The sequence below is a fragment of the Chlorocebus sabaeus genome, chromosome 22, assembly GCF_047675955.1.
Source record: "Chlorocebus sabaeus isolate Y175 chromosome 22, mChlSab1.0.hap1, whole genome shotgun sequence".
NCBI lineage: Eukaryota > Metazoa > Chordata > Mammalia > Primates > Cercopithecidae > Chlorocebus > Chlorocebus sabaeus.
Genome location: NC_132925.1, coordinates 44,164,715 through 44,188,929, shown reverse-complemented (window position 1 = coordinate 44,188,929; position 24,215 = coordinate 44,164,715). Strand labels below are relative to the sequence as shown.

The 24,215-nt window shown below is 41.8% G+C and overlaps 1 protein-coding gene across 24 annotated transcripts in view; it reads right to left on the bottom strand.

The window, feature by feature from the left end:
- KALRN (kalirin RhoGEF kinase) overlaps positions 1 to 24,215 on the bottom strand; it is a 697,103-nt gene that overhangs the window by 191,765 nt on the left and 481,123 nt on the right. For 8 of the 24 annotated variants that reach the window (XM_073009790.1, XM_073009791.1, XM_073009792.1 and 5 more), the window contains exon 34: positions 12,838 to 14,840. The exons of the other annotated variants lie outside the window; for them this stretch is intronic. In XM_073009790.1, coding sequence (XP_072865891.1) covers positions 14,778 to 14,840 — 63 coding nt within the window. In that variant the 3' untranslated portion in view covers positions 12,838 to 14,777. Of the gene's footprint in view, positions 1 to 12,837; positions 14,841 to 24,215 lie in introns of those variants that run through there. 24 annotated transcript variants of the gene reach the window in all.

Sequence of the window (24,215 nt, the reverse complement as noted above, 5' to 3'; positions counted from 1 at the left end):
TTTGAACTCCTGGACTCCAGTGATCCTACCACCTTGGCCTCTCAAACTGTTGGGATTACAGGCATGAGCTACCATGCCCAGCCATAAATAATTTTTAAAAAATTATTATTTTACAGTATCTATGTCTCTTTTATCAGTATAGATAATAATTATGTATATAATTATATATAAAATTAGGTTATTATTTATATATAAATATGTTTTCTCCAATTCAACATTACTTAGGATGTGTATCTGTTTATTTTTTTCCCCATAAAAGTCATGGAATTATTGGTAAGAACTAAGCAAATAATAGGAAAGTGTATGATTAAAAAAAGAAGGAAATTTAGAAATCAGTTTCTATTACTTTCCATTGTTACAGATTAGGAAACAGTTTTTTTTTTCTTTTGTTTTGTTTTGGAGACAGAGTCTTCCTCTGTCACCCAGAATGCAGTGGTGGGATCTCAGCTTACTGCAACCTCTGTCTCTCAAGCAATTTTCCTGCCTCAGCTGCCTGAGTAGCTGGGACTACAGATGTGTGTGACCCCGCCTAGCTAAATTTTTGTATTTTTAGTAGAGACAGGGTTTCACCATGTTGGCCAGGCTGGTCCTGAACTCCTGACCTCAAGTGATTCACCCACCTCGGCCTCCCAGCATGCTGGGATTACAGGTGTGAGTCACCATGCCTGACCTAGGAAAAAGGTTTGGATAAGAGATGATTGAGCTAACATATTTTTCAAAGCTCATATAGCTGATCAATAGCAGAATTAGGATCAAAGCTAAATTTCCTGATTCCAACCCAGTGTTCCATGCCATTACAGTGCTACATTTTCTTCCCCAGGTCTGCTTGTGTCCATTACTCTGTTTGCAGATAATCTGAATGTGTTTTACAGTGGAATTTGCCCTGGCAATGATACCACAAGCTACATAATAATGGAGTAACTATGTGATTTCTAGAGCAATGTCATGCAATCTCATAGCATTACTTACAAGAGGTGACATGACACACGTGGTATGTTCTTGCACTTATGTAAAACATGCTTTGCAACATTGGCCAGTGACTCTGCTATTGGGGATTCAGTAAGTTCACGTCCCTACCATGCATCATCTACTGTGTAGAGAATCTTATGCCACATGCTGATAGAGAACTCCACTGCTTAGCACATGAATAATGTAATAAATTAAGCTCTAAGAGAAGAGCTCATGTCCCACTAGACTCATCAGGCCATTATACCCTAAAAATTGGTTCCCTAAGTCTGGAAAAAGTTCCAAGAAGAACAAGAAGGTTTCTTACCTTTATATTTTAATTAAATATCCACAGTACCACTGACCCCCTACATATGGCACCTAATGTTCATGGACAGGGGTGAGTAGAAATTAGGGTAGTAGGATGGATATGGTTTGATTGATATGGTGTCCCTGCCCAAATCTCATGTTGAATTATAATCCCCAATGTTGGAGGCGGGGCCTGGTGGGAAGTGATTGGATCAGGAAGGTGTTTCTCATGAATGGTTGAGCACCATCCCCTTGGTGCTGTTCTTGTGATAGTGAGTAAGTTTTGTGAGATTTGGTTGTTTAAAAGTGTGTGGCACCTCCCACCTCACTCTCTCTCTTCCTCCTGTTCCTGCCATGTAAGTTTCCTGAGGCCTCCCTAGAAGCCCAGCAGATGAGGGCATCATGCTTCCTGTACAGCCTGTGGAACCATGAGCCGATTAAACTTCTTTTCTTTATAAATTACCCAGTCTCTGGTATTTCTTTATAGCAATGTGAGAACGGACTAATACAAAGATTAACAGAAAGCAAACCATGAGCTAAACATAAATAACACTACTTCAATGTGTAAGTTTGAAATCCACATACACAAGTCTGTTGAGTAGAGCCAAAATTTGAAAATCTATTTGAGTTAAAGCCAAAATATAAATATTGGAGTCCAGATGTAAATTATCTGCAAGTATGATTTGATGTTAACTGTTAAGGTAGTCATTCTGACACTCACCAAGTATTTCCACCTTCTGGATATATAACTTAATTGCTTTTCCTGGGCTCCTGGTGATTGAGAAGGACCATGTGACTAGTTCTGGTCATTGGTGTTGAGTTATTTCCAGGTTGGAGCATTTAATTGTGGGAGTAAGAGCATTCAGAATTATCTTTCTGTCTGGGATGGTAACTGGCAACTTTAGAAGTTGGTCCATCAGCCAGAGAGTCCCTGAGGGCCTATAATGAACACAGCCCCCTGCTATGGATAAAACTACATTACGAACATGTAGTGTTAACAAGAAGTAAGTCCTTGTTGTTTAAAGCCACCAATATTTTCAGAGTTGTTACCATAGCAAAACTTGGCTTATCCTGACAGATATATTCACTTTTGTTCTCGACTGAATTGTCTTAGGGATGAGTATTGGTAGGAGTCTGGGAACTTGAACTTTGAAAGAGTGGCAGGAAAAATAAAGTTAAGAAAGGGGGAGAGTTATAATGGGACCATACTAAGACAAATACAAACTGAATGCAATTATAGCCAACTTACTGGATTTTATTATTGTTGTTACTACTACTATCATGATTATTACTAGTAGTTCTTAAAACAACCTGGCTTGTAATCCTAGCACTTTGGGAGGCCAAGGATTACCTGAGGTCAGGAGTTTGAGACTAGCCTGGGAAACAGTAGGATCCCATTTCTACAAAATTACAAAAACTAGCTAAGTGTGATGGCACATGTCTGTAGTCCCAGTTACTCAAGAGGCTGAGGCAGGAGGATCACTTGAGCCCAGGAAGTCAAGGCTGCAGTGAGCTATGATCACAACACTGCACTCCAGCCTGGGCAACAAATAAACAAACAAAAACAACCTGAAGATGACTGCCATTACATCTAATGACTCATCTTCGGTGTTAGATAGAGATAAAAAGGGAGGCAAGATCATTCTAACTTTTGGGCCTCTCAGGATAATGCAATAACTATTCCTATCCTACACGGTATGAATTTTGTTCCCTGAGTATTGATATTTTCTCTCTCCCAAATGGACTATATGATTCTTCTAATTAAGGATATTTTCTTTTCTTTTAATGTATTTTTGGAACAGTCCTAAAGCTCATTAAAATCAAGCTGAAGACCAGCTTCTCTTGCAACCAGGGAATTGGCATCAGATGCCACTGTTGACCATTTCTTGGGCTGACTCACAATAGATGGATGGATTCTTACATTTTCATTTCCTAGAGCTTCAGGAATGTTGAATGAGATGGGGGTGGGGTAGGGCAGAGAGAAGTGCATTTGCAATCAGCAGTCTTTGAGACTTCAGTCTTTCTCACTGGTAACCAACTCAGTGAAGCAAACCAAATGAGGGACATTTTTCAAATCTGACTTCTCATAGCAGTTCTTTCTTTCTTTTTTATGTGACATGTGCCCTGTTGGATTGATTCTCTTATTCATTGTCCTTGGCCCTTGATGCTTTCTTTTTTCAATCTTCCCATTTTCCTTTCTTAATTAGAAATGATCTACAGGGCCCCAGAAGTTAAATAGTGCATTTAAAAGCTCATTTGCACAATAAAACTATTGAGAGAAGAGTTGGCATTTATTGGAATTATTTGAATTGTCAGTGACCAAACCACCCTGTAGTTCCCACATCTGGCTGTGCACCTGGGTTCCACTGCCCACTTTGATTATGGCCTTAGAGCTTCTTTGCTACCTGAAAACCTAGCAAAGAAGCTCCAAGGCTATAATTTGCTAGGTTTAACAGGCCCTACCTGTTAAACGATCCTGGCCCTTGATTCTGGATTTGAGTTTTGCCTACCAGATCATGCATCAGACCTGTCTTCTACTCTTGCATTATCAAGAACTGGAACTCAAGCAGCATGCTCCTTGTTTTTGTCAAGTATAACATCATTCTAAAGAACTTCCTACTCTTCAGCACTGCAACAGGGGAGGTCCTCATCTACCAGTCTTGTTGCACTAAAGATGGGAAGTTTTTCTCTCTGTGTTTCTGTACACTAAGGAGACTGAACTTGCTGTACATGCTATGTAATTGTAGCTGCATTATCTACAATGTGTCAGATACTAGCACAGGTACTGGGGATATCGCAGTGAAGAAAGCAGACAAGAATCTCCCTACCCTCATGGAACTTATTCTGTGGCAATTACCAATTCGGGTACTAGTATGATTTGACATGAATTTTATAAAACTATACTGGTTTTTAATCCAGCTACTTCCATGTAAGTTCAAAAATTTTTGCAATCTACAGATGAGTCTGAGTCATGTTCAAAATTAAATTTTTATCAGGATAGGACAAAAAGATGGTTGACCTATACAGGCATGTTTAGAGCCCCCGTGCTGAGCACAAGTATAGATCCAAGAAAATAGAAAATAACCAAGTATCACATTTGATTTCTCATGGCCACAGAGAGAATGTGATTTTGTTTGCCATTATATTACTTGGCTCCTATAACAAGACCTGAGTTGGAATGAACCTGCCCCATTCAGCCCTTATCTGGAAAGGCTAACCACTACCATCTTAGACTAATTTTTCAACATAGCAATGGCAGACAACCTCCTGAACTTAGTCATGCAATGTATCTCTCTAGATATAACCTTAGCATTAGATGGTAACTATTACACAATGAATGGGAGGGTGGGCGTGTGTGCTGGTACTTTGAGCTCCCCTCCCATCTGGCTTCAACTTTAAAAGCTTGTCTCTTGAGGGCACAGTGAGGCAGTTGTGAGGAGACAACCAGATTCTCCTTAACTCTCAAGTCTGCTGCATAAATTTGATGAGTCTTGTGGGGTCTGGGGAAAGGACACGGGGAAGCTACATTTACCCACAACTGTGACTGAGCCATCTTCCTGCTGTCAGGGACTCAGACCCAGGTTGAACATACCCATTACTTGGGCACAAGGAACCAAGCAATAGGTATACTCTATATGAATTACTGTCCCAAGACTGTAGCAGGAATTCCTGCACCTCTTCACTGGGTACCCTGGGGTCCTGTCCTATTTGTGATAAAGCAAACCCGGACTTTCTGTCCGTGTACTAGTTACCATGGTGGGTCTCCATGCAGGCATTGTTGGAAACCATGCTTCCTGCTGCTACTGAAACTTTATCAAACTAGACTGGAGGGACCATATAGTCTGCTGGGAATCAGGGGGAAGTAACCAAAGGGAATTAATATTTTTAAACCTCCCAGGGACAAAACAAATACCTGTCACACTATTCAGAATCTGCAATGCCTCTTTAAGCTTCCCTTGATTTATGAATAGTGTATGAATAGTACGAGTTCTTGGCTCCCAGATTCACATAGAACTTGGACCAAACCTTGATTTGTTTTCGAGAATCTTGCCATGTGAACTTGAAGGATGTTTAACCATACCATAAGTGAGGTCATCATCACTTTGAATGGAATCTAGGTTCTTCAAACCTAGGCTGATGTCATATCAGAAAGGTTTCTCTTGACTGCTGGTAAAGGATGGGCGAATAGTCTGAGGTTCTCACTTGACTTCTGGGGCACATTTCTGGGCACACTCTTCGCTCCAGTGGAGGCATGAAGACTGGGGAAGAGGCTATCTTATCTGAGAGTTCCTACTTGCTCCTAGATAAAACTGCTCCTCCCCAATGCTTTTTTTTCTTTTTTTTTTTGAGACGGAGTTTTGCTCTGTCGCCCAGGCTGGCGTAGCACAATCTCAGCTCACTGTAACCTCTGCCTCCTGGGTTCAAGCGATTCTCCTGCCTCAGCCTCCTGAGTAGCTGGGACTACAGGTGTGTGTCACCACACCTGGCTAATTTTTCGTATTTTTAGTAGAGACGGGGTTTCACCGTGTTAGCCAGGATGGTCTCGATTTCCTGACCTTGTGATCCTCCTGCCTTGGCCTCCCAAAGTGCTGGGATTACAGGTGTGAGCCACCGTGTCCGGCCAGTCTTCATGCTTTTTGTGGGGAGTATAAAGAGAGACTTATAAAATCTTGTGTATGTTTCTTGCAAAACCCTTACCTCTCCATTCCCTCCAAAACTCACAGACTCATTACTACTATCTGCCTTGAGATCATCTGGATGAATTTCCTAGTGTTCTGTAGCCCTGATTGTGTCAGTCATCGAATCTTAGTTTCTCCCTGCACTCCTTCCTCATCTCCTGCACTCCCTACATTCTTTTGTAGCTATATTTTTCACCATAACATGTATAATCATCTAACATTTTATATATTTTACTTATTTGTCTGTATTTCCACCAGAATATAAACTCCATGAGGGCAGGAATTCTTGTTTGTGGTTTTTGTTGTTGTTCTCTTTTTCCTGTCTAGAATAGTGCCTGACACATAGTAGGTATCTAATAAATAGCTGTTGGATGAATAAATGAATGAATGTGATGGATACCCAGTACTTATTGAGAGTCACTAATTATTAGCAATACACATTCTCTTGTTTTGGAGAAATAACCCCTTCATTGGCCTCTGGAGGAGGTATTAGCCATTTCTATAGTCTCTAATAGTGGAGGGACTCTCCAGAACCCCAATCATTATACTATTTTGGACATAACCCTTATAGCCCTTCTCATGTCAAACATTTACCAAAGATGTGACTAGTGGTGCTACTCTATCTAACCCTCCACATCCTTACTTCTCCCACTCCTGCTCCCATATGCATTATTACTATTATTATTATTATTATTATTATTATTATTTTGAGACAGGGTCTTACTCCATTGCCCAGGCTGGAGTGCAGTGGTGTGATCTTGGCTCACCACAGCCTCTGCCTCCTGGGCTCAAGTGATCCATCCTCCCACCTCAGCCTCCCAAGTAGCCAGGACTACAGGTGTATGCCACCGTGCTGGGTAATTTTTGTATCTTTTTGGTAGAGATAGGGTCTCGCTATGTTGGCCATGCTGTCTGAAACTCCTGGACTCAAGTGATATGCCCACCTCAGCCTCCCAAAGTGCTAGGATTATAGGCATGTGCCATCTACCTGGCTCCATATGTATTTTTATAAGACTTTTAATCAAGAAAAACAAGTTATCCAGATTTTTTACTACTATAGCCAAATTAGAGGTCTGAGGCTTGTTGGGAAACTGGCGTGTGGTGATGATCTAAGCAATCATCTTTGAATGACCATCACACTCACTGGGCTCATTATTTTCTCACTTTAATTTCTGAATCATTCACTCCTGCCATGAAGCCAGAAATGCCGGGTTGATGGCTTGATGGCCTCTCCTGGAAGGCTGTGCCTGTGTGTAGCCCTACAAGCAACATTTTGCTGTGCCATTAAGCTGAAATGTCATCACTTTTATTCTATACCAGCCAATCAATCAAGCACTGCAAGGACCACCCCCCCTCCTCTTTAATGACTTATTCCATCTCGAAGCCTGCCTATGTGGTTTTGCAGGATAGAAAGAGAGTACTTAGATCATTTATGTTGGCCTGGCTTTGAGGGTTATATCTGTGGCTCTCCTACAAGTTTGTTAGTTGAATAGTACCAGAAATATCAAAATATAAAGCAATAGGTCAGCATCCTCAATAGCAAATGAGAACACAGGAGAGTCTGAGAAGTACAAAGTCTCCTATTTTCATTGCTAACTTCCAGCTGGCCTTGGAGAAGCTCAATTGTGTCCATCAATTTTATCAACCACTTGCTTTTCTCAGGGCCAAGATCCCAGGCAAGTCCTCGTGAAACTGTGAGACACCAGAGCAACACTCAGAGTGCTATACTTACAGGTCACTCTCAGAGTGAGAGTGCCACACCAATACAATCTAAACCCTCTTTCTACATCAATTATTTTTTTATCTCACGCCCATCCTGGTACTTCCCTTTACTCAGATGCATGCCATAACAACCACTCAGCAGAACTCAGCACAGCCAAACCTAAAACCTCTACATTGTTAGGTATAAAGCTGATTAGAAGGTCACCACTAATAGGTAACAGAGTCACTGGACATCCTTACAGATAGAATAACATTCCTTATTCCACCATCCCAGAAACTCAAAAGCAGACACATACAAACCCCCTCTCCCATCACTGCTATTTTTGAACTCTCTAAATTCTAACTACAGCTACTATTATCCATGTTCACATCCACCCATGGTAGGCCTGGCTGTATTATCATGCCACTGGCACCTTTGATGGTCATTAGTAAGCCTGGTTATAAGCACCTGTGCTGAGAAAACTCTCTTCAGGGCCAGGACAGGTTTGCAGAACCAGTAAAGACAGGTTTCAAAGGACAGATCTGAGAACCAGCTCCATATCTGCCCTGAACCCCTGGCTTGTGATTCTATTCACGAAGCCCAGTCTAAAAAAGAGTGGTCAGAGCCTGAGCCCCTCTAAGCTGCTGAGAGTGTAAAAGGTGCTACACCTTCAGGTGGCTCCATATAAATGGGGGGAAGATGTGTGGTCACCTAACAATCTTATCTTTAGCTCTGACTGCACTTTTGGTTTTCTAAACTTGTTTTCCTTTCTGGATTATAAGTTTGAAATATATTTAAGAGACTCATCCTCATAAAAACTGGCCTTTGACACATTTCCTGTGCATATGTATTTGTGTACCTATATGCACATACATGCACATTGTTGGATTAGGATCTGAATCTTTCTTATGGGTTCTCTAATATGGATTCAGCTCATTGAATCCTCTGCATTCCACTGTCTCCCGCAACTCAACCTGTTTTCTCCTATGTTCAGTCCTTGTGATGCAGTGAACATTAATGTTTTTAAAGGATAGTCATTTTCACAGCACACTTTGGAGTCTAAAGCTCAGCAAAACCATATTCACACTGGGTCTTTCATCAATATGAAACTTCTAGTCATCCAAGCTTTACGACCCACATATATCAGTTTCCATGGTCCACACATGGAATGTCTACAGCAGATATTAGATCCTACACTGCTCCCTGTTTCCGATGCTTTTGGGCTGCTGATACATACCTATCTCTGTGTGTACTCAGAATCACAGACTAGTTCTCCTTCCTTATCCCACTTTTCTCTTCCCTGGGTATATTTTCTTTCCTAATGGTGCCTATTTTATGTTGAAGCTAAAAAAACTCATGAACTAGCTTTCTTTGAGCATAGAGTACAGAGAATGAAAATGGGGAGCAGCTTGCGTGGGACTGTAACCCACACAGAGAAGACATCTGGATATTTATGATTCCATGTGATTTAGAGAGTGGTTCTATAATATGCCATGTTCTTTGAGGGCAGGATTATTTCAAACTCATTTTTGTAGCCTGCTTAGTGGCTCCCAGCGTATCTGATACATAGTAAATGTTTAATAAATGTTTACTGAATAAATGAATGGTCTCAATAGCAGCACAGAAGGAAGAAGATGTCACAATATCAATGTACTGGGTGACAGATGAGGGCAGATTTAGAAATTAAACTTCTAAAGCCTTGGGCTGCTGGATAGTCAAAGACAGTATAGAAGCGGAAGGAAGATAGCTCCTTGTGACCCACAGGGTCCCTACCATGAGAGTCAATGGGAGACCTCACCGTCTCACCAAGAGGAGACAGTGCAGACATGGAGAAGATGACTAGAAGGACAAGAACTTGGAAAAAGGATTTTATACTTCATTTCCATTTTTTTTGGTGGAGGGGTAGGTATATTTAAATACTCAAGATGTGATTCACCAGTCATCAGATATAAAAAAATCTACTCTCATTTTGCTGGGTACTTTAGTGAAACAGAAAACTTTCAATTATCTCTCCTAATGGAATGAAAGCAATGGTACATATAATCAAAATGTCTTTTCTATTTGCCTTTGGAAAGGATTATGTGTGTTTTCCCCCAGCAGGTTTGCTTTCATAATGGTAAGTTCTAGCTTAGGCTAATAATAAAATGAATTAGCATTTTCTCCATAAAATAACTGGTAGGAGAAGAATAAAGATGTGTTTATGGCAGAAGAAACTGATGCAGGGCCTAGGACGTGCCACAGTTAATCACTTACATGAGTAATCTACTTGCAGCAAGTGGGATTCCGAACAGGGCGAAAGGCCAAGAGCAGCTGTATGTCCTGGATTTTAATGATCCCAGAATAGATGTCCCAGGAGAAAGCTATTGCTAGTGTTATGAAAAATGTTAATGGAGAAAGAAAAACGGAATGGGAGTAGGAGAGCTGGGATTCTCAGACTTGATAGCCCAAGGGAGGCCATATAACCTCTTTTTGTCTCAATTTTCTTATTTACACAATGTAATAATTCATTTGCTCTGCCTCCCTAGTAGGTTAACTGGTCAAAAGAAAGTAGTGGTCAAAAGGGCTTATAAAAGTATTACGTTATGAAAATGTAAAGCATTGATAGACAAATAACGAAATACTGTTGGCACCTCCTTTGAGGACACATTCCTTGTTTAATTCCTCCATGCTTGGGGTCTTTGGCTGTGGCTTCTGAAACTTACCCCTGTTTAAAAAAATAGTCCAATTTTTAAACAATTCTGCTGTTTAAGGATAACTACTTTGATAATGTCCATTCATCCTATTGAATGGATGCTTCATTTCTCAGGTAATAGCTTCATTTTAACAGGAACCTCCTAGCTATAATAGCTTAATTTAGTGGTTCTCAAAATGCGGTCCCTGGACCATAGCATCAGCATTACCTGGGAATTTGTTAGAAATGCAAAATTTTGTATCCGTCCAAATCTTACTGAACCACAAACTCTGGGGGCACAGTCCTGCAGTCTGTGCTTTAACAAGCCTCCCAAGCAATTCTGATGTACACTCAAGTTTGAGAACTACTGCTTTAGTGCCCCACAAAAAGGGAATGCTAGGAATTGGGCATTGGTACATGCCATGAAAAGCTTTTTTTTTTTTTTTCTTTTTCTTTTTCTGTAAGGAGTAGGAAGCAGCTTGTGGGACTTTTCAAATTACACAATATGCTGGCTATTCAGAGCTAGGCCCACAATGACATGCTAAACCACGTCAAATGCACTGTCATACTTAAAGTGATATATTTGTCACCAATTCATTTGTAGATTTGTATATGTATAGTATATATAGGTATGTGTATATGTACATATGTATATATATAATGATGACTCAGTACATCATTTTCTCAGGAAGGTCTTACATATGTATTTGTATTATATAAATTATATGTATATATGCCTTGCATATGTACATATGTATGCATATACATACATTTAAATGTCACTAAATAAAGAAAATGATGTACTGAGTATATCGTTTTCTAAGGAAGGTCTTTTTCCTGACTACCCTATTTAAAAATGCATCTCTACTTTTGGCACTCTCTACCTTCCTTTCTTATTTTCCTTTGTAGCATTTTTCACCTTCTAATATGCTGTGTTATTTATTTTGTTTATTGTCCGTTTCTCGCAGCTAGAATGTAAGCTCCATGAGGGAGGCCTGTTTTGTTCACTGCTGTGTCCCTAGCTCCAAGAACTGTTCCTGGCACCTAGTAGGCACTCAGTATATATTTGTTGAATGAATGAGTGAATGAGCAACTGCTGAATCTGGGAGATGAGAAAGTATTGGGGTCAGACCAAAACACTGAAACACCTGTAAGCACCCTTATTAGTCAGTGTCGCTACTGTATGGGAGCCTTGCCTCTCTCTGTTTCTTCTCTGGGCTCTGAGATAACACTGAAAACAAGCTTTGGTAAGCACCACTCTCAGGGATTTACTTCACTACACTCCTTATCATTTCAAAACACTATCTGGTTTTTCCTAAAAATGGGAATAGTGTCCTGATGGATCAACATGTTATATATGGCTGGCTGGGGCTTGGGGGCAGTCTACTATGGAATGGATATGCAACAGAACAGAGTGTGACATATTCTGGGGGAAAATAGTCTAAGAATGAAAATCAGGAGTTCTGAGTTCTAGTCTTTATTCTGCCCCTAACTTGCTATATGGTCTTGGGCAAATTGCTTGGGCAACTAGCATTTCTGGGTCTCAGTTTCATCAGTTGATCTCAATCATCTCCAAGGTCCCTTTCAGTTGTATTTAAATATCCACTCATATGTGTTACTTAATATCTGTCTCCTCTACTGGTAAGCTCTGTGAGAACAGGGACTGTTTACTCACCCACTTCATAATGCCCAGCACTTGGAGGCACTCGAAAAATATTTGCTAAGTAAACAAATCCCTATGGAAACCAAACGGTGATTTCTGCCTCATCAGCCTGTGCTCTACACAACCAAGGCACAGATACATGGATGTGTGCTACAAAGACCCTAGCCGTCAGGGTTCTCCAATCACACAAGGAAGAGCAGGACACTGGTCTGCACCCCGAGGGCATACAGAACTGCACAGTTCCTTGATGTGAACACCTGTGGGAGGTGTGCAAGGAAGACCCCAGGCTGGGCACCTGGGCCATCAGCCCAGTGGCCTGGAAAAGCATGGATTTGGGGATGAGAGATCTGAATTTGAATCACAGATCTGCTATGTTCTAGCTGTGAGTTTAAGTTATCTACTTCTCTTCATTTGGAAAACAAAGTACTACCTGCCTCTCAGGATGGCTGTGAAAATTAAAAGAGGACATCAAGTGTCTTCCTGGTACCTGGTGTCAGAAAAGCGCCCAGTGAATGGAAGCCTCCTTGACTGGTTCTGCCTCCCCTTCCCTTTATGAAGCCTTTAAGCCATGAGGTTCCTAACAATGCCTCTTTCCCAAAGAGTTGGCCCAAGTTTGCTACTAGCTCATGGGAGTGCCTTAGCTCAGTGGTACCCAACCTTTCTGGCACCAGGGACTGGTTTCATGGAAGGCAATTTTTCTATAAATGGGAGGGGTGAGGGGGTGGGTGGGGGATGGTTTGGGGATGAAACTGTTCTATCTCACATCATCAGGCATTAGTCTGCAGCCCAGGAGCTAGGGACCCCTGCCCTAGCTAGTCTTGGCTGGAGGGGCATAAAGATAGGGATAAAAAGTGTTTCTCAAAATATCTACCTTCAGAGATATATATTTTCCCCTTTTGATTCCAGTTTGCCTAATGAGATTTGTAAATTGCTATAGCTTGATATCAAAAGGTTTAATTTTGTAAATAAAATTGAACCATTGATTATCACTTGAACGTGCTGAGGACTACCACTGAAAAGCACGAGTTTGAACTTTGCCTGTCTCTCTTTTTGGCTGCTTTTCTCTCCCTTCTACCTTGCTCCCTCACTCCCTCCCTTGTGGAGTCAATTATACTCCTGTTCCTGTCCTGCCCCCTCCTCTGCCTTCCCGCCACCACACTCATCTTCTACCTATGATTATCTTTATTCTGAAAAACAAATTCTGTTGCTAGGCAACCAGAAGACAAAATTGCTGTGGTTGATATGATTCTCATTAGTGCTGCAATTGCAGTGGTGCCGCCATCATGCCGGACACACGCTCATTGCATCTGTCTCCAGCTTGACAGATCTTTCTGGAAAGTGGGATGGGGAGGATTCTTGGCAGAGAATTAAGGGCCTCAGCACTCAACAGAAAGTATTTATAAATCACTGTATATCAACAGCCTGCTTTAGAATCATTTTATTAGAACACATTCAAGAAAGTGACATACGGAAAAAAGACAGCAGCAATTCTCAGTCATGCAAATGCCCGTGTTAAAGTTCTCCATTGGATTTAAATTCAAGTACAAAGACAGTCCTTTCCTGAGCCAGGTGCAATTCCAGAGAATGACACTTTGCATTGAGAGCACGATTCCTTCGAAAAGTTCAGAACACTGAACAAGTCACATCCTCACAATAAGATTGTGAGATACATAAAAGTGTAAACTTTTTTAAGGATTCCTTTACCCTGCCCTCCCCCATAACCCAGCCAGGGAAGTAAGCCCAACTTCAGGACCTCTCAGAAATCAGGTTTAATCTATTGAAAATAAAGCAGTGGGCCTTTAAAAAAAGTTAGAAAATTAGTGTATATATGAAATGGAATCATCATCTCTGCCTCTTGCCTTGGTGTGGGGTTTCCATGAAACTCTGTGTTTGGGGTTAGGGCTCTCTCTTGAGTGTGTTGGAAACTGGAGGACTTTTAAAACTTTTTTTATTATGAAAAATTGCAAACATATACAGAAGTGGAGAGAATGGTATAATGAATGTCCATGTACCATCATCTAGTTTCAACAATTACCAACATGTGGCCAGTTTTTCATTTATGTCTTCTCACACTTCCCACCCACCCTCAACAGGATAACCTGAAGCAAATAGGGGCTGGTAGGGTGGTCTTTGAACCAGAGACCTTGGGAGGGAGGGAGGTTATGGAGGAGCTAGAAAAACATGAAAAAATCTGGGTAGGCTGAAGCAGATAGAAAAATTGTTGAGGAAGTGGTTGTTGCCAGTGTTTGGGAAAGGCTAAAATTAACCCTCATCTTCTCTACCATACATCATCCCTTCTTCTTCCCTCTTTCTCATGATGTGGGGATGCAAGCTAGATTAGAATGATGGGTTTTTCCAGATTGGGGGCCACTGATAATAGAAATGTTCATCCTGGTGTAAACTTCAGAGACAAGTATGTCCCTCTAATTAACCTCTTCATTCATGTTGCAGACCTCTAGGGCAGCAGGGGCCTGGGCATACCTGCTGTTCTGAGTGGGATCTGGGGGAAGTACATTGGGCCATGGGGCCTCTCACAGGTCCCTACTGCCCCACCATTTTAGACTTTGGAGAGAAGCTCAGCAACCTCGAATTGCACCCAGTAGAGAAGAAGGGAGCCCCGAGGGTGAACCCATGGCCCAGGCAGGGAGATTTTGCTTGGAACATGTTGCCCTCTGAGCAAAGGCTGCACCCCACACCAGCCCTGCCAGAGAAGTCTCAAGAGAAGTGGGTGATTGGAGTCCTGGTGGGAGGTCCCAACGGTGCCACGGCTAACCCGGTGAGCTGCAGGGACAAGTCCCAGGATGCGCGCTAAACGTAAGTGGAGAAAGGATCTCCAGGTCCCAGGTGCCACCGAGGAACAAGGTTGCCATCCTGTTAAGAAAAGGGCCGGGCTCTGTGATTTGCATATAACTTTGCAAAAATCTGCATGAGATCCCGTAGCCCTTATAGAAAACAGAGTTAAATCATCAGTGCAACCTACTGTATTTCTAGTAACCCAATGCAGAGTGCAACCTGACAAACACACAATCATTTTGTAGAAGAGGATATGGAGGAAACAGAGTGTGTGTAAGACTTTCCTTGGTCTGAAGGTTCAGAAGGAGGCCACCAAGTCCACAATCCAGAGGAGGATCACTGATGAACCACTTTTACTAACTTTGTTGGAACTCAAATCCATATGCTTTCATCCCATTAGACACCTGTAAACCAGTCCTGCAGTGGCTTCCCAACGTTCCAGACCCATAAGCAGGAGTTGAGTCAGGAATAATAGAAATGGGGATGCATTAAATGTGAGGTCCTAGTGACAGTGATCATTAAAGTTTATTTCAGATCCTTTATTCGTTTTGTTGTTTAAGCTGTCTTAGGGCCCCTGTGCCCTACCAGCAAGAAACTGAGAAAAGTTTACCCATTTATATAGTACATCTTTGACAGTAATGGACTTAAAATTCATGATTTAAGTGTTTCCAGGGACCATGACAGGTGGCAATCTGTAATTTTTCCAAGGCATGCAGTTGGTTTGGGCAGACTGCAAGGCTGCCTGAGGGAGTGAATTCCTGAGTGAGAGAGTGAACGAGTAGGGAGCCAAGCTGGAGACCCAGCTTCCATATGCAGCATGGCTTACAACATCTCTACTGGGCCATCTGAAGCAAGGAAATCACTGTTTCCTTAAGAAAAATGACCTCTCAAAGAAGGTCAACTTGTAGCGCTCTTAGAAGAGTGATCTATTCTAAAGAGCAATGGCTCTTGGCCAAGAGAAAAGTTTAGGATCAATTCCAGAGTATAATTTCACAGTCTCACATTGACTGTGGCTCAGCTCCATGATGTAAAAGGTTCTATCACACTTGTGGCATGGAAATGAGAAAAACAGTCTGAAACTCTCTTAGTAAGAATCCAGCTGGGCAAAAACTGTTCATTTAGTGAGATCAAATACTTCAGCATCAAGCTGAAGTGGTAGTTACCCTGAGCTTCCAAGAATATAGGGTATACTTAGGATTCAGAGAGGAGATGAGATTCTGAAGAAAGCCAGGAGCTATACACAAGCATTTGTGAATAACTCACGGCAAAGGGACTGGTACACCCACTGATTCCAACTTTACCAGGGCAAAAGAGGCTCAAGAATTTTAAATCACAGCCAGCCGTGGTGGCTCACGCCTATAATCCCAGCTGAGGGAGGCTGAGGTGGGTGGATCACGAGATCAGGTGTTCAAGACCAACCTGGCCAACACAGTGAAACCCCATCTCTACTAAAAATACAAAAAATTAGCCAGGCGTGGTGGTGGGCACCTATAATCCCAGCTACTCGGGAGGCTGAAGCAGGAGAATCACTTGAATCTGGGAGGCTGAGGTTGCAGTGAGCTGAGATTGCACCACTGCATTCTGGCCTGGGCGACACAGTGAGACTCCATCTCATGTACCCTAGAACTTAAAGTATAATTTAAAAAAAGAAAGAAAAAAAAAAGAATTTTAAATCACATTTTTTTCTGTGTGCAATGTCATTAGCATGGAAGGTGGCATCAGCTGTCCTGATTAGCTAGATCCCCCCACCCCTACACCATAATTCACTGTCATTACCAGGTTTTTTTAATAGATGGGCTATGAGGCCTACAGAATTTATTTCAGTGGCAGGATTTAATAGTCTTATAAATGCTAAGTTTGGCATTCTGCTTTTTATATGGTTGTTAAAATTCTGAAGAGGATAGCAGTTTAAAAATATTTTATTGTTCTTATCAATAGCTAACATCTATTGAGTGCTTACCACATGTCTGACAAGGTGCTGAGTGTTTCACATGCATCATTTCACATGATCTGCACCACAGCTTCATTGAGTGGGTAAATACCATTGCCCTCATTTTGCAGACTGAGGCCTGGAGAAGTCCTGCCCAGGATCATACAGCTGGCAAGTGGAGGGGGTGAGATCTGAACCAAGGTTTGTGTGACTTCAAAGCTGTTCTTAACCACTGTACATGCTGCCTCTTCTAAAGGAGAATCCATCTTCTAAATAATATTTGTATATTTGTATGTTTGTGAATTCTAAAAATCTTGGAAAGCATTCCTCACATAAGAATCTATCCTGTCCCTGAGGACCTAACCTGAAGTTTAGGTTTGGGTAACTTTATTATATACATCTATCTATATAAATATATATTAAGCTATGATAATCTCTGTATATCCACAAATCTTTCTCATGATGGTTTGATGTGTGAGAAATAGGAAATAGGTGATAAACCCATATAGGTGATACTGAACACTTGCTCCCTTAAGCCCTGAGCAAATACATACACAGTTATCCAGGAAGCCATTATTTTACATAGCCCACTTGGTACCTTAAAAGAGTGGTTAACCTAAACATCAATGCATAGCTCTTAACTTTAAAAATGATAGTCATTCATGACATTATTGAGATGATTTTTCAAAAATCTGGCCTAGGGCAAGGACTAGTGGAGAAAGTTTAAGTGGAAGTGTGAAAAAGAGACCATTAAATTTTTTTTTTGAAATGCTAATAATTTATCTTGTTTGAGAAAACAGCTCTCAGCTTAGAATTCATATACCTCTCATATCCAATAACTCTATGCTTTGGCTTTCTGATTCCGTAGGCCAGTGTAGAGCCTGAGATCAACTTTTTGAAATATTTGCCTAGCAATTCTAAGGGTCACTTGTCTTGGAATGCTTAGCATAGAGGTCTTTTCTTTATGCCAACCACTCCAACATCGGAAAAGCTGAGTTTTGCAGGATATCGAGTACATTTTCACATTTTCCAGCACACATTGTCCAGAAGCACTTGTCTTTGGCATTTTCCATGAGGGGCAAGAATCAGTGAGACCCACTTGATAGGACAGTGGCTTTTATTAACCAAACCTTCTCAGCATTCTTTATATGAGGGGAGGGTATGCTAAAATTTCCCCTATCTCCCCTTATTCATGTACAGACTCCTTCGTATAAATGCTGTTTATTTAATATACTATAGGCCCCATTCTAATGTTAGACTCTTGGAATAAGAGCTGAGCTATAATGAGATGTTTTGCATTCATTGGACATCCAGTGATAGAAAAATGGCCACAAAAGGAGAACATGTTTATTATATTATACCTCTTCTTGTTTCACTAAGAATTTGAGGCAGCTATTTTGTAACATATTTTCAAATTCATCTTCAGTCGACTGTATGTTTCCAATGTTTTTTGTCTGATAGATTAGAAAACCATGGAGGCAGGGATGTGCTTGAATTGCTATTTGTATGGCTAAGACATAATAAACAGCCTCCTCTAAATTCCTGACTCATGCCATGCTCTGCTTGGCACAGAAGACAGTGAGTGATTAACAGACAATACATGGAACACAGAATTTTCTTGGTTTTTAAATTCAAATGTGTTTTATTTAGCTGATGAGGAGAGGGAACTGATAGAATTTATATTATTTGGGCCAAAATGTTGCTTTGTGTGTTTCTGCCTGAATCATCCAATTGTTTTATTTAGTGGACTTGGCCAGTGGAAGGCAGTGTGCATAATGGATATCAGAAACACCTGGGTTCAAATCTCATCTCTGCCACTTTCTGGTTGTGTGACCCTGGGTAAATTATTCAACCTCTTGGAGTGACGTTTTCCTCATCTGCAAAATGAGGATAACGATACTTACCTTGAAGAACTGTTGTGGGAATGACAGGAGAGAGTACATGTAAAATGTCAGGCTCACATTAGGAGTTCAGTAAGAAAGGCAGTGGTTACTGTCATTTGCTGAACCTCTGGATGGCTTGCTTGCAGGCAACCTTTGTGTTTTTCTCTGCCTGCCCAATTATAGCAGTGACTTCTTAGGGAAAGGCCTGTATCTCTTCCATTAGATGGGGTGGGGGATTCTGTCCTTGGCAGGGACTTTTAGGGAAAGGCCTGTATCTCTTCCATTAGATGGGGTGGGGGATTCTGTCCTTGGCAGGGACTTTATGTGTTCTGTGTTCCTCCATTTCCTACAGAGAAACTCTGCGAATACTATATTAACTGGTTTCAAAAAGGCTTTCTCCACCTCAGGTTTCAAACCAGAACCCAGACTGGAAATATCACTTGATGTAGCCATCAGAATTAAAAACTGAGATACACAGTAACAAAAATATTAAATACTGCATAGAGAGAAGACATCAATTAATACCATGAAACACACTTTCAGGTTAGCTCTTTTCAGGGACTGATTTCTGCGACCTTCTTATTTGTTTTATCATGCATCCTACTCTGCCTGAGGGCCTCCTTTTGGATCTAGATGTCTGTGTTTGCGTCTCATGTTGACCCCAGGGCTCTTCTTCCCAAATTCTATAAGGAGGTTACTGATAAAGACAGGCTGGCTGAGCAGTCAGCGATGAGCAGGAAGGCCTCAGAGGTGGTGCGGAGGTATGCCCACCTGTTATGCTGCCTCCTGAGTGACAGGCTGGCCACGCCCACTGCCACACCACCACCCCAGTGCAAAGACATCAGCCGCAGCCAGTGACATTCAATCTCTGTTTTTCCTCTTTCCATTTTTCCCTCTGCTCAGGGAACCCTCTGAGAGAACTCTGAACCTAGGTAGTGTGGGAGAGACATCCTGGAAAATACTTGTTTCATGTCATTTTTTGTTTCCAATTTAGAAAGATTAGAGACAGTTTCTTTACCAGAAAACCTTCCCTCTGTACTTAGACTGTGGGAGAGGAGGGAAGAGAGGGTAACCGGGTTGGGGGAGCTGTCTTGACCAGCATCCCGTTTGAAAGCTTGCTGCTCACACAGTGGCAAACGCTTTCCCTAGTGGGCGCTCTCTGTGCCCTCCTGACCTGGATCTCCGTGTCCCCATGCTGAGTCACTCTGGGAACCCCTCCCTCTGGAATCACAGAAAGTGAACACCAAACTGGAAACACGTCCGCTTCTCTCTCCCACTGCATATCTCTTCATGAAAACGCCTCACGAATTTGAAGCCATGTTTCAAGCTTTTCCTCACCTTTTCCACAGGTCTCTAAACTGCTGAGTTTTGGGGAAAACCTTCAAGAACTTATCCCCTTCCTGCTCCCAGCCCCCTACCCCCTGGATTTTCCTTCTCTTTCTTTTCACAGTCCAAGGCTCCTGACCTTCGCAACCAAACAAAGTTGCCAGTTCTTCAGCTCACAACCTCCGCCAGTCCTGCAAGTCAGCCTGAATTCACTCTCTGACGGCCCTCTTGAATCCCAAGGTCCTGAGAAGCGGATTGCCCTGTTCTCTGCTAGGAACCTGCTCGTCTCTCACCCTTGGTTCATGCAGAGGGTGGACCCCAGCAACTATCTGATAATCTTGTTCCTCTGTGGTCTTTAAAAAATAATATCTATTAGGTTTTTGTTAAATTTATTATGTCTTATTGTAAGACATAATACAAAAACTAAAAAAACCACCACCCAGAAATATCCATTATTTACATTTTGGAGAAATGTAATTTACATTTTGGAGAAAATATATATTACATATATTTTCTTCATATATACATATATGCATATATACATGCACATATGTATGTACATATGCATAGATAAGCACACATACAAGCACATATGTACACATACATATTCCCCCTTCATTTTTTTAAAAACTTTTTTTATTTTTTATTTTTTATTTTCCAAGACAGAGACTTGCTCTATTCCCCAGGCTGGAGTGCAGTGGTGTGATCTCAGCTCATTGCAACTTCTGCCTCTGTGGTTCAAGCAATTCTCCTGTCTCAGCCTCCCGAGTAGTTGGGATTACAGGGGTGTGCCATCACACCTGGCTAATTTTTTGTATTTTCAGTAGAGGCAGGGTTTCACCATGTTGGTCAGGCTGGTCTCAAACTCCTGACCTCATGATCCATCTGCCTCAGCCTCCCAAAGTGCTGGGATTATAGGCATGAGTCACCGCGCCCAGCCACTTTCTTCATGTTTAAAAGCAAAATTAGTCTTTTATATTGAGAAAGAATAGGAAGCGGGGGCAAAAATAATTCCAGGCTACAGCTCAGGTAAGCCCTGTATTGCGCCAGCAACAGTCATGAGCTTGTGGAGGACCCGACTTAACTAGTTTATGTCACTGGCCTGATGGCCAGGGAAAATATCCAAGTCCTTGCCCCTCAAACTACATAGATGAATACTTCTTACAGAGTATATGGGAAGCACACTGAGGAACACACACACAAATTCATAAATATACACAAACCAGAGATATATACATAAAACATATCATTCAAATGATTTTTTGTGCAGTTTCTATGAAAAGCTACTTCTACCTCAGTGTGCTGCAGGTAACACACAGTAGCAATCATAAGCTTGTCTTCACGGATCTTGTGATTCAGTGGTTGAGATTGAAAACTAACCCATGAGAAACAATAGCAAACCAGAAGGAGATACTATCTCACAAACTGCTGGGGGATGGGATTCCAGTAATCAATCTAATGATGAAGATGTGTTTCAGCAATACTTTCCTGAGGTCAGAAATGTACCTCTCAGGACAGATAAATAATTTTGGAGACACAGCGATGCAGTATAGTTTGGTAGATGAAGGAAATTGTGAGATCATTATCTGTTACTGAAGCTGATCACACACGTACTAGAAAACACACATTTAGAGGAGAGGTTTGCAGACTGCCTGGGCCCCAGGGGAGGAGCAGGAGCAGAGAGAAGGGGCCTGCTCACTGGAAGCTCTAGGTCCTAGAAAGAGCTATGTGGTTTGGGAGCCACGCTCTTCCTCTAGAAGCTCCCAGCGACAGACCTTGACTATTATACAGAATATGCAGTAGGCTGAGGAATGTGCTGTCGTGACAGCCCTCCAATGGAAGTCACTTGAGCAAGCGGATAGAGAGTGAAGGAGGGCCACGATGTCTATAGACAAAGCTGTGGACAGAATCTGAGAAAGCAGTAGATCAAGGATGTGGTATATGATGAGTTTAGTTTCAGTTCTGTTGAGTAGAATGCAACAGGTAATCCAAATGCAGTTATGTCACAGACAGTTGGAAATATAGTGCTGGATCCCAGGGTGAAAGGCAAGTGCTAGGAACAGAGAGTGTTCAAATCATTGCTAAGAGTACAGCTTTGGCCGGGCTTGGTGGCTCACGCCTGTGATCCCAGCACTTTGGGAGGCCAAGGCAGATGGATCATGAGGTCAGGAGATTGAGACCATCCTGGCTAACACGGTGAAATGCCGTCTCTACTAAAACTACAAAAAAAAAAAAAAAAAAAAATCAGCCAGGCGTAGTGGTGGGCATCTGTAGTCCCAGCTACTCGGGAGGCTGAGGCAGGAGAATGGTGTGAATCCAGGAGGCAGAGCTTGCAGTGAGCCGAGATCGCGCCACTGCACTCCAGCCTAGGTGACAGAGTAAGACTCTGTCTCAAAAAAAAAAAAAAAGAGTACAGCTTTATGCTAAGCAACATGGCAAATACAAAATAAATTCAGGGCAACATATGCCCTGAATGTTAAAGAATAATGTTTGACTAGGGGAAGGGGAGAGGAGAAGGGCAGTATTAGCGTAGATGGCTCTGTGGGGATGGGGGGAAGGGCATGGATTAATGTGGACAGCAGTGGGCATTTCCAGACACGAAAACTGGCCTGTTTTGTTTCCCTGCTGCACCTCCACCCTAGAGCAGCACTTAGCAACTAGTACTAAGTACTCAGAAAAAAATGTGGCAAATGAATGGGTAAGTGAATATGAAATTGGCATTAGAAGTACAGTCACTTCAGAGACATACTCTTGGAATTTTGATCATAGACATCAGAAGCAAAGCAACAAAAACTATTGAAGATGGGGGTAGCTCTAAAGAGAGAAGATTCAGGAGTAGAAGTTCAAGCGCAGTTCTCATTGGGAGCATGAGGTAACAAATAAGCCTTAGATGGCAGGGGAAAAGGAGGTGTTTGACAATATGAGAAGGGGAAAAAAGGTGTTGGATTGATACACTGAAGGCCGCTACAAAGGAGGAGATCCAGAGCTTGTGGATGAACTAACAATAGACTGTTTTGGAGGCTGGAGAATGAAAGAATAAAAGGACAATGATGTATCAAGGTGAAGATAAACGTAATTCGATAACCATCATGCTGAAAAAACCCCCTCAGTGTTTTTTGTGTGCTACTCAATAAAGTCTAAATTCCTCTAAATGGTGTTCAGCATCTGCCATGATGGACCCAGCCAATCATTCCAGTTTTATTTCCCAACCCAACCCTGAACTTGAACCAGGCATACTGACTCTCCATGCCCCAAACTTACCCTACATTCTCCTTTCTTTCTCCCTTACCCCTCGCTCTTGCTGTTTGATCCATTTGGAATTATCTTCCTCCTTGCTCCCAACACTAATCTTGCCTGGATAAATTCTACCCATTCAGTGAAGTCTAATGTGGAACATTGTCTGATCTTCCCAAACTAGAAGCTTTGTTTTTCTTAATTACATTTGGTCCCAGTTTCTAGATCTCTCTCTTGCCCACAATGCCAAACACATCACACTGTGCCTGTTTGTTCTTGTGTAGTGCAAAATATAAGTGAGGACCTCAGAACACACCCAGCCATATAGCACTAAATAGAACCACACTATTGGAGTTAGTTCCTCCATCAGCTTTTGCTTTCATAGCTTTTCTGTATCCTCCCTTGCTGTCAACAGCTTAGCCTTTGTGGCAATACATGTGCCTATAGAGAAGAAACTTTCTCGTCTTCTAATATCCTTTGGGTTGAGTAACTAGATGGCAAAGATCATAAGGATTACATATAAAATTAAGATTTGCAAGGTTTTCCTGTGAGCAACAGATGTTTAGTTTTGCTAGTTTCTTCCTAGATTTTGGCTGTTTGTCAGACATCTAAGATCCAAAACCAACAAATTTAATATCTTTTTTCTAGCATATTTCATTGCTGCATCTCTATTACTTGTGTATAATGTATAGAGTGAAATGTAACAAACATTCATTTTAAAAAGTCAGCTTCTTATTCCTTCATTAAAACAGGGGCATACTTAAGGATTAACATAAACTTGCATTATATATTCAGTTTCCACATTGGTACACTATTCTGTGGAGAAACAAATGGTGAACTGTACCCTAAAATACTAAATATGGTTGGGAGCAGTGGCTCATGCCTGTAATCCCAGCACTTTGGGAGGCCAAAGTGGGCGGATCACTTGAGGTCAGAGTTTGAGACCAGCCTGGCCAACATTGTGAAACCCCGTCTCTACTAAAAATACAAAAATTAGTCAGGTGTGGTGGTGTGCACCTGTAATCCCAGCAGCTCTGGGGGCTGAGGCAGGAGAATTGCTTGAACCTGGGAGGTGGAAGT